Below are 11,241 nucleotides of genomic sequence, written 5' to 3'. Positions count from 1 at the left end.
AACCCTAAACCCTAAAACCCTAAAAACCCTAATACCTAAAATCCTAATAACCTAAATCCTAAAACCCTAAACCCTAAACCCCAAACCCTAAACCCCAAACCCTAAACCCCGAAACCCTAAACCCCGAAACCCTAAACCCCGAAACCCTAAACCGAAACCCTAAACCCGAAACCCTAAACCCGAAACCCCAAACCCGAAACCCCAAACCCCAAACCCCAAACCCTAAACCCCAAACCCCAAACCCCAAACCCCAAACCCCAACCCCAAACCCCAACCCCCAAACCCCAAACCCTAAACCTAAACCCTAAACCCTAAATCCTAAACCCTAACTTAGTATCCTTGACCTAATATAATTTACTACTTAGTTAGATTTGATCAATTACTCCAATTAGTCCATCTTTGATTTTAACCCTAAGTCTAACCCAGTTCACTAGCACTTGATTTGAGTTAACCCAAAAATCTCCAAGATTTATGCAATGTCAATTAGATTTTAATTCACAATTCTAAATCACTTCATTCTCAATTAAGTGTAGATTTATGAAAATTTCAGATCATTGCATAAGTTTTGAATCACATGTTAATTACAAACTTTTAGTGCTTAAAACTTATTTTCAAATCTGAGTTTGTCAATTAAACATGCAGATTTTAGATTTAATTCATGTTTAAATCTTATTTAATTTATGTTCATACATCATATATACAAAACTAATATGAATTTAATCTAAGCAACATACATCATATGCATCTGATTTTAAACATTAAAAAACAATTCAGCAATATAAATAGAAGCAGAGAGGCTTGAAGAAATTTTGACTCACGATGGACTGCCTTGGGCTTTTCTTTGTCCTTGTTATTTTGACCCTCCTTTGTTCTGTTTACCCTTTTGCATAGGCTTAGCTAGTGATACTTTAAGATTTACCTGGGCAAAGGAAACACAAAGTGACCACTAAAATCTATCAAAAACGGGGAATAATGTATTATCATTCAACAGATCAATACCGAACCTTTGAGCCACTCTCCGTTATTTGACTCGACACATGAAACAGCAGCCTCTCGCATTGTGTAGTTAACAAAGGCAAAATCTTCTCTTAGCTGATGGGATATTACGTGCAAGGACGATACGCTCAATCTCTCCAAATTTTTTGAAGGATTCCCTCACTTTGTCTTCATTCCAAGATAATGGTATGCCTTCAACATAAACCGATTTTACCTGAACAAAGGCGAGATATGTGGATCACCATATCAAAACAGTAAAGATTTGACAAGAAATTATCAGTGACTAATCAAAGACATCAAAAACATAAAAACAAATTTCTTCTGTGAGACTAATGGGTCATATCCCATAAGATCCCAAAGTGAAAATGGATATCTGCTCCAAATTGCTAGAGAGTGAAAAGTAGAAGTTGGAAAGAGAAAAACAATTATTGGTGAGAACATATTCTGTGCATGCCTAAGCTAGACCACATCACTTTATACTATCAGACAATTAAACAAACTAATAAACAGTTCACTATCTGAACACTATTCAACATCCTAAGAATAATGCAAAGATGGAAGGAAAATTGTTACAAGTAGCCCATAATAATTGGACACAGAATTGGAAAGTTCACAAAAACCCAAAATGACTTCCACATTACAGTCTTTAAAGCTGTTAAGCATAATTTACAGCAGAAATTTTAACATGCCTATGCCTTAGAGTGTGCATGTGTGATTGTGTGGCCATGGTTCTAAATCCCAAGTCATAAGCCATAAGTAAAAAAGTACAGCGCATTATAACACATAAAGCTCCATTCAGAGAAGAAAACGATAGTCTTCGTTGCTATATAAAGTATAAAACTTGTAAAAGACACACAAAAAACAAAAAACACAACAGTTCTAATTACTTGCAATTTTTAAAACCATGTACCAAATTACATGAAAAAAGCCATTTTGTAAGCTCTAGGTGCAAAAACCATATAACAGATTTTGATGTTATGGAGTAGAGCACAATGAGTGATATGCACTTTAATCTGATGAGCAAATTAAAACTTCTAACACATCATAATTTATGGCCTAAAATTATCAAAGCCATCACAAGCGACGGGAAAATAGGGAGGGGTGTAGATGAAAGATAGAGAGAGAGGGAGAGGTGGAGAAAGGTGGGGAGACCTTCTGCATCTCCTCTTTATCTGGATCATTCAATGGCTCAGCCCAAGCAACTTTACTATTCCGACCCTTTCCAAAAGCATCTTTCTTCTAAAGTTTTTTGTATGCAATTTGTGCATCTCTGTTAGTTTCAAGTTCAAGAAATGCAAATCCACAATTGGAATCTGCATTATTAGGATCAGCCATGACTGTGACAGTGTCGATCTTCTCAACTCCAATTTCCTGTAACAGGTTGATGACCTGCTCATCAAATAACATGAAAGAAAATAACTCAGCCAGAGAACAGACCTTTGAGGATATGTCATTAAATAACAGCATATTCTAGCTTTTATTTGTATTATTGACAACTACAAAGAAATTGCTACATAAAAATGAGAAATATACTCACTTCTTCATTTTTCTACTTTTTGTCAATGTTCCCTAGAAATATTGTATCATTCCCTTCAAGAGCTGCAGCTCCACAAAGCTTCCCACAAAGCTTTAATTGCATATCAAAATATCAGAATCAGAATGTCACCAAGATTCATGGCAATATGAAAGGTCCAGATTACTAAATCAAACACATCAAAATGATTCACCCAAGCAAAGTGCATAGGGACCATAAAATACCAAATTTGATGATATAAAGCATCATTAATTTAAAAACAATTAAACCACCTAACAGTATTAAAATAATTAAGCAATAATGATGAAGGCATTGCATGAAGCACAAATACTAGATGATGTTAAAAGTAATGCAAAGGGTAGAAGATATTAATCACCTTTACAAGGATAAGCAATTATCAACAAAGTTATTAGGTTAATGAGAAAAGGCACTTCAGAAATGAGTCATGCGAACATAACTGTATGTGGGATCATACAGTTGAACAAAGCAAATGTCAATCATTACACAACCCTATAGGTTGCATTAGACTACCCAAACAAGTGAGCATAATTATAACCTTGCAACCAATATATTAATTAGATGCTAGCAACCAAAATCTTTTACCAAGGATGACACAAAACATACTAGGACTCAATACCTATACTGATAGGTTACTAGTAATCGTACAAATTAGTATAGTAATATACTAAAGCATAGTATGACTATTGGTTCTGGCACAACAAAAGTGTTCATGAGCTGCACAGCCCGCCCGGTCCACTCAAGCCTGGAACATTTCGGATGGGCCTGAGCTTGAATTTTTAGCCCGACGAACCAAGTCATGCCTAAAATATGAGCCTGCCTATTAAATAGGTTAGGCTCGAGTTTAGATTAGCCCCGCTAGATGCGGATCTTATAAAAATATAATACATATCACAAATGAATGCCCTAGCCCAACATTCGGTCATAGATTTAGGTGTTCGACATCAATTGAGGGCATCTCCTCACCAAGACAACGCCTCTGGCCATCAAGCATCATCCAACGGCCTCTCGATTTCGTCAACGACCCCAACTATTGTACTTGAGGTTGTAGCAGTCCTCAGTGCTAGGATCTATCCACTTCAACGGCTTCTCACTTTCTTACGGGATCAACAATGAAGGATAGACAGCTTGGTGGGGCCTCCAGAAAGGAGGTGCAGACCATAGGTGCCAAAGGAGGCATAGACTTAAGGTAGAATCCCATGGCATCGGATCTTGAGAAGCAAGTGAAACACGAGGTCCTCACAGACCACCCATCCCTCCGTGACAGTGAGTCCTCCCTCACCGTCGTCCGCTCCGGTGTCATCACCCTCCAACCCTTCCTCCGTCGTGCTCACCAGGAGATCATCGACCCCTATCGCCTCATCCAGTCCCATACCCTCTAACTCTCCAAACGCCGACCCCCATCTCCTCCAATCCTCTACCCACCTCCACCTCTCTAGCAATCTCTATGACCTCATGTCCCATCCTGTCTACCACCTCAACCTTGCCAAAGATGCCAATATGATTGCGAGATCGAGCTCCACTACGAGGAGTGCGGCCTTGCCAACATCTCCACCATCAAGGATGAGATATGATGGCTCTTCGAGACCAGCAACAGGCTCCAATCCGAGACCATAAAGACCTCCTGGAGACTTAAGGCACAAACAAGATGGCGGAAGCCCAAAGCCGAGTAAGTATCAAGCTCAAGCCTAGAAAGTAGGCCCAGAGGCCGGGCCAAGTAGGGTGTGGATCCGACTTATTTTAGTTATATCTTAGACTTAGCTCAACTCGAACCCAACCTGGCCCACCTGTTGAACAGATCTATTAGGAACATACCATGTGTTGGTATAATAATGAACCAAGGTGTGTGATAGACCTAGTACCTTACTAATATGGTACAACCAATCCGCATCAATCCACAAATATTGTACTCCAATTCTTGAAGTAACTGCTTTGAAATCTCTTTGGAATCTTGTAACCATATTCGCTCTCTCTTTCTTTTTTTTGAGAGAGAGAGAGAGAGAGCTCTACTTCCTTGCTCCCATACCTGAATTCACTCCAATACTCGCTCACTCAAAATTGCGAATTAGGCACTCCAAGATTATCTTAATGAGGAGGTATATATTATGATCATATCCATTGGTCTACAACTTCAGAACAAGTCCAGCAAGCTATGCAAGCACATTTATGGACTTAACTAATCTCCTCGTCCTTCTTTTGGCTGCATTACCAGTGTGGCATACTCCAAAGATCATACTATATATGCTTAGGAGTTAAGGTTCGCCGTCTCGGTACAAACACTGTACCACTACCATCCTCTGACAACATTGATATGCGATACGATAGTAAGGTTCAGTCTACCGAATGTTGGTACGATATGGTACAACATACCAGTTTGGTACCAGTACGGTACAGTATATCAGGTATGGTATAGTACCAACCAGTACAACAAACCTTGCTTAGATTTCGTATTGTCTTTATCCATTCCCATAAAGAACGGATTGTTAATGTTTTGTGTTTATGTTTCATGATGGTAAGTGGTATAACTCATTTAAAGTCGGCCTAAAACACCATTTAACCTTGGATATGTCTGGCTATCATGGCAGGAATTACAAATTTTATACTCAATTTTATTTTTGGACCATGAAGATAGGTGGGTCTTAAGAAGCAGTGCTGCTTAAAGTATATAGACAAAAATTGACAGGCTTGTTCATCTATATGATGATAGTTTTCTAGAAGTGTTCTTGCAAGTGCCATTAAAATCAATTCAAGTAAAACTACTTTAGTCATGATATTGGATATTAAAGCAATTGCTTTACCGCATTCATCAATCATATATCAATTTAAGAGTTCAAATTTCTTTGAGGAAATTAATAAGTTGTTATAACAACTCCAATATATCAATGGGAACAAAAGTAAGCAAGAAAGCAATTTGAAGTTTGAACTTCAACATATTAGCTGTATAGAGGTAAATGGACATATGATTGCACAATATGGCATTCTTAACCTATTATGTAAGCTCCAAAATAGTTTAGATGGAGGGGGCAAAACTGAAAGTAGAGAGAAATCAGAATCTAAGCCTACAAACAAAAATCACGGCAGCAAAGAACAAAGACTGCAAATACCTCCACTTTCGCAAACTCCGCAACAGCCTTCTTAGCCTGAGCTGCCTCCTTGTACCTCAAGAAACAATACCCTTTGTTCTTTCCTGTTTGTCCATCCATCATCATCCGCACCTCCACAAGCTATCCAACCTTCCCAAACACCTTTCTTATGTCTTCCTCCTTCGCATCTCTATCCAGCCCTCCAATGAAGATCTCCATCTTCCTCCGCCGTTGTCGCTCTGATATCCCTGCTTCCTCATCTCTAGGAGCAGCTACCGTTGCCGCCTCCACTCCCTCTCCCCCATCCTGTTCTGCTGGAAGATTCTTGTTCTCCTCTCTAGAAACAAGATTCTCCGTCTCCATTGCATCCTCCTGCCGAGCAGGAGCCTCGACAGCTGCCGCATCAGAACTAGGATTTTCGGATTCAGGCTGCTGGGCAGGGGTTTCTTCTGCTGCCGCCGCCAGTAAGTCTCCTGCTGCTTCTTGGGCTTTCTCCTCCTCTTTGGCCGCAGGCGATGCCTTTGGAACTCATTTCTTGATGATCTTCTTCTTCACCACCTTTACCACCCGGGTGGTCTTTCTGGTGGGTTTCGTGGCAGTTTCCAGGGGTCCCACCGCAGGAGTTTCCGATGCCGCAGGTTCAGAGGCCTCCATGGAAACATTCTCCGGCACGACGGCGGGTTCCGCCGTGGGGGTTTCAGCGGCAGCCGGTCCGGACGCCTCCGGAGTGGCCTCGCATTCAAAGGCCTGCATAGAGACATTCTCCGGCGAAACGGCGGGTTCCGCAGGGGGGGTTTCAGCGGCAGACGGTCCGGAGGCCCCCGGAGTGGCCTCGAGGTGGCGGCCGGCTCCGAGGCCGAAGTTTCAGTGGAGGCGGGTTCCGGAGTGGTGGCGGGCTCCTTCACGGGGGTTTCGGCGTCGGCCGGCGTTGGGGTGGCGGAGGGGGTAAATTGGGAGGTGGGGGCCTCGGCGGCCACGGAGGAGGGAGGGGAGACTTCGGAGACGGGCGTTTCGGCAGCGGCGGCAGCGGCGGCAGCGGGGGATTTGGATTTGGAGCCGGGGGTTTTGGATTTGGGGGTGGATTTGCGGACGGTTTTGACGACTCGTCTCTTGGGAGCCATTGGGACGGGAGAGATTTCTAGGGTTCCGAACGGAGAGGGTTTGGCTAAACGCTAAGGAGCGAAGGGGAGGAAGGGGAGGAAGGGGGGAAATTACCGAAAGGGAGGGTGGTTTTATTGCCCGTTTAGCCCCTGGCGGCCCGCAGAAAACCGGATCAGGATGCAAGAAGCCTTTCCCACACATGGTAAGGTAGAAAGCCGCTTGGGCGGGAACGGGAGTACGCGGTAGCCAGACCACATTTCAAATTTGCGTGAAATAAACTCACGTGCGTGGGAACGAGGGAGCGATGAGATTGAGAGGTTTCGGAAGCGGCATGATGGTTTGATTTGTTGACATTCACACATGCAGATCAATATGCGATGATGAATGAATGGTGGACAGGACGCTATAGACAGGAGGCATAGAACCATCTTGTGGTAGACGTTTGTTATGACCGGGCTGCTTGATCAAATTTGGGTTTCATAAAGTGGTCAAAATAGTTTGACATCAGTACATAATAATTATTAGATTAACTGGAATCTATATGTCTTGTTTAAAAATTATTCATATCAGACCTTAAAAAAAAAGTTTTTTACATAAATATCCTTATAAATATCAAATTTTACATGAATACCCTTCCAAAAATGATATTTGCATGTATACCTTCATAAAACACTTATTTTATTATTTTGCCCCTTTTTTATCCTTGTTTTTGCATGTACCCACACCATCTAAGACCGTTAAAAAATTAGTGGTTTTAAATTAAAATGACTGACACACCTTTAATGGGTAGATGTGTAAAAAGAAATATGTATAAGATGATCATAATGGAAGACAAAAAAGTAATTTCAAAATTCTAAGCATAAACCCATCCCTCTAACTAAGCAACATTTGTAGTCTTGTATTCTCAACCCATGAGGAACGTGCGCCGGGTGATAAGCACTTACGAATCTCTCATTAAAGCTCTGACTCTGAGTAGTGTCCTGTGGCTGATAATACGGCTCCTTCTAACCAAGCAACGTTATAGTCTTATATTCTCAACTCATGAGAAACGTGCGCCGGATTATAAGCACTCCCAGATCTCCGTCTAGGGCCCATTCGAAAGGTAGGGCGCAGTAAAAATAAGCACTTTCTTGAGTTAACCCCTAAAGATCATGAGTTGACCTATGAATAAGTTGAGTCTACCCCAAACAACTGCATATAGAATCCAAATAGCAATAAAAAGCTAGCCTTTTTACAAGTCATCCCTAGTGGATCACAAGTCGACCCAAGCAATCTTGGCCCTAGTGAATCATGAGTCGACTTCTAAAGAAGTCAAGTTAACTGTAGAAGACGACCGCGCCGGCGAGCGGTCGGCGAAGATTGAAGCAGATCTGCAGAAGAGGAGCTCAAGAGTCAGGAGGACGATGAGGATTGAGGAGGAGTGGAGGACAATGAGGATTTTAAAGAAAAGGACGATGGGCGATGCCGTGATGGGATTGGGAGTCGTCTTGTCGAGATAGCCGTTGGCTCTGCGCCTCAACCTCTAGGGACTACTGTAGCTACGAGACAGGAGTCGGGCGGGGCCTTTCTTTGGGTTGGGGCTTGGGCAACCGCCTAGGTCGCCTAAGGCTTGGGTCGGCCTGGTTGCAACCCATGCTGCAGAAAAAGAAAAGAAAAGAAGAAAATACAAGAACAGATTGATAAAGGAAAGCTTGTGAGTAAAACGAAGGCATATATCAACAAGAGCAGCATGTTTCTTGTTTGCACATTAGTTTAAGCATAGAAAAAAAATTAGAAGGAGATGACAAAATGAAAAAGTGCGCTAGATTAAAGAAACATATACATAAAGGCATTTTAACAATAACCGACCAGTAACCTCCTCAAAACAAGGAAAGAAGGAAAAGCAGACAAATTTTCTTGCACTGAAAGAGGTTTATTGACACAAGGGAGATCACAAAGGATAGAAAGTGACGGATGAGGCTGTGGCAATCGGGTGAGTTTGGCCATGGTGCTGCTCTCGCCGCCAAGGGTGATGAGGGCGTCAATAAAACATTTACCTCACCATTGATACAGCTGAGTTGGCATGTTTCTACTAGTTGCTTAAAGACAATTATCATGTTCAAACAAGTTGGACATAGAAATAAAGGTTATTTAATCATAACTAGAGGCATCATATAGGTCTTTGTAGTAACAATTATAAGCTAAACCAGAAAGCGTATATGAATGAACAAGTTGTCACGGTAGACCAACGATCACTTAGAACAACAGTTTGAAGCGGCTAGGGCAGTTGGTGTTTCATTTTGAATCAATTGCGTCTTCAGTGGTCGTGCAATATCCCGATTTGGATTCCCAAACGTGCATTTTGGCCAGCTGGAGCAAAGTCGGCGTCACCAAGGAAACTGTGACATGGGCATGTCCTGGAGGCAAGGGTCAAAATGGAATAATATAGTTTTAGGGGGGAAATTATGTTGCCGTTTCGGGTACTTTGCATCGCATCCCACTACATCCCGCGTCGCATGATAATCCCAGTTCCCAATTGCGCTCGTGCGTTAAACCAGCAAAGGAATATGTGCGTTCCTGTTATTTAATGTGATCGTGGACATTTTTGTTAACCTATTTCTTCTCATTGTGTATTAACCATATGCCTCCCCATATCGTCTATAATTACATTTAATGAAGTCTGTTTCATCCTGTTCTTTTTTTGTAATCTTTTCCGCCACTGATCAATATTCTATACTTCTGAAATAGGAACCAGAGTTTTATGTACTTAAAGAAGATGCTTCACCATGCATTTTTGGCCCGATTGAGAAGCAGAGATGGTCCTATGCTTGTGCAAAACAACTTATTGAAAGGCTAATTTATGGTAGGCTTACTCTCTGATGCTCTATGTATGCGTTTGTAAAATCCCTTTCCAGATATTTACTTGCAATATTTAAACTATCTTCAGCTGAGGGTGCAGAAAATGGCCTCGATTTTACTATTGTGAGACCTTTTAATTGGATTGGACCAAGGATGGATTTTATTCCTGGAATTGATGGTCCTAGTGAGGGCGTTCCTCGGGTGCTGGCATGTTTCAGTAATGTATATATCTAACTTTGCACTTGAAGGATAAAATAAATATACTGATATCCCCTATGCTTTCAAGGATATTTACAGTGTAATTCATGGAGAATCTTTTAAGCCGTGAACCTTTAAAGCTTGTTGATGGTGGATCCCAAAGAACTTTTGTGTACATCAAGGATGCCATTGAAGCTGTTCTCTTGATGATTGTATGCAGTTCTTCACCCTCTTGTGTCTCCCTCTCTGTTAACATGTTAAAGCAAAACAAACAATTTACTTTGCCCTCAGGAAAATCCTGCTCGAGCCAATGGCCAGATCTTTAATGTCGGAAATCCCAACAATGAAGTTACAGTAAAGCAACTTGCTGAAATGATGACAGAGGTATGCAGATGAAAAGATTTGCTGATATTAGATGTGGATGAGATGCGTACCCTCTTCCGAATGTTATTGCCTTTTCTCACAGGTGTATTCAAAGCTGTCAGGAGATCCACCATTGGAGGAGCATCCCATTGATGTGAGCTCCAAGGAGTTTTATGGTGAAGGATATGATGACAGTGATAAACGGATTCCCGACATGACCATAATCAATAAACAACTTGGTACTCTGCACTCCAGTTGCAGTTGTTTGTTAGACTAGTGTATAGTCCTTACGAAGTCACAATGATAATGATCAATCGATCATGTCTTTGTAGGATGGAGTCCAAAGACATCGCTGTGGGACCTGCTGGAATCAACCTTGACATACCAGCACAGGACATATGCAGAAGCCATCAAAAGAACAATGGCAAAACCTGTTGCATCCAGTTAGATCATGCAGAGGTTGGATTGGATGTCCAGAAGCTGGTTCCCCCAAGTCATCATTGCAGATCTCTTTCAATTCTTTTTAAAGGTCATATATATGTAAGCAATTTGTGCATTATTTTTTTTTCTTATTACTAGATGATGTCAAGAGCTTCCTACACTGAAATTTATTCGGTGTTGATAAAAGTAGTTATCTGCTACGGCAGGATGTTAGGGATGGTTTATGTAGTGAATGACATCAGTGCTATACCCAACGCATGTTGTTAGTGAAAAATGTTTCTGTTGTCCTATTTCTCTTCATTAGTCTGTCATTGTTTATTTGTTATTTTACTAGAGAAGCTTGTAAATACTTTTTCGACTCCAATTAAAAACTTGGTATTCAGTCGGGTTTTAAAGCCTTCAGAATTAGAATCCAGTTCTAGTGAGTGTACAAAAAGATAAGGCACACTACTGAGCAACCATATAAAGCAAACTGGGAAGTAATTAGGTTCTCTTTTTTGTTTTTTGGCTAAGGATTTAGGTTCTCTTTTCATTTGTTTCCTGGTAAAACTAGGGTTACCGTTGCCAGGGTGACCGGTATTTCCCAGTCTTGCTAATGCTGCAGCAGTTTCGTTAGTCGTCCTTGTCTCAAGGCTTGTTTCTTCCATTGTAATCAAATTGTTCTATGGA

At 41.4% G+C, this 11,241-nt stretch overlaps 1 protein-coding gene across 1 annotated transcript; it reads left to right on the top strand.

Moving 5' to 3' along the window:
- The first annotated feature begins 8,685 nt into the window (after positions 1-8,685).
- LOC103699144 (UDP-D-apiose/UDP-D-xylose synthase 2-like) lies at positions 8,686-10,866 on the top strand. The gene is made up of 7 exons (XM_039128431.1): positions 8,686-8,838; positions 9,460-9,574; positions 9,659-9,792; positions 9,882-9,980; positions 10,060-10,152; positions 10,235-10,370; positions 10,464-10,866. The coding sequence occupies exons 1-7, from the start codon at positions 8,686-8,688 to the stop codon at positions 10,577-10,579; spliced, it is 846 nt and encodes a 281-aa protein (XP_038984359.1). The 3' UTR covers positions 10,580-10,866.
- The last annotated feature ends 375 nt before the right edge of the window (positions 10,867-11,241 follow it).

Source organism: Phoenix dactylifera, chromosome 7, assembly GCF_009389715.1.
Source record: "Phoenix dactylifera cultivar Barhee BC4 chromosome 7, palm_55x_up_171113_PBpolish2nd_filt_p, whole genome shotgun sequence".
Lineage (NCBI taxonomy): Eukaryota > Viridiplantae > Streptophyta > Magnoliopsida > Arecales > Arecaceae > Phoenix > Phoenix dactylifera.
Note: the sequence above shows the minus strand (reverse complement) of the source record. Positions and strands in the feature narration are given on the sequence as shown.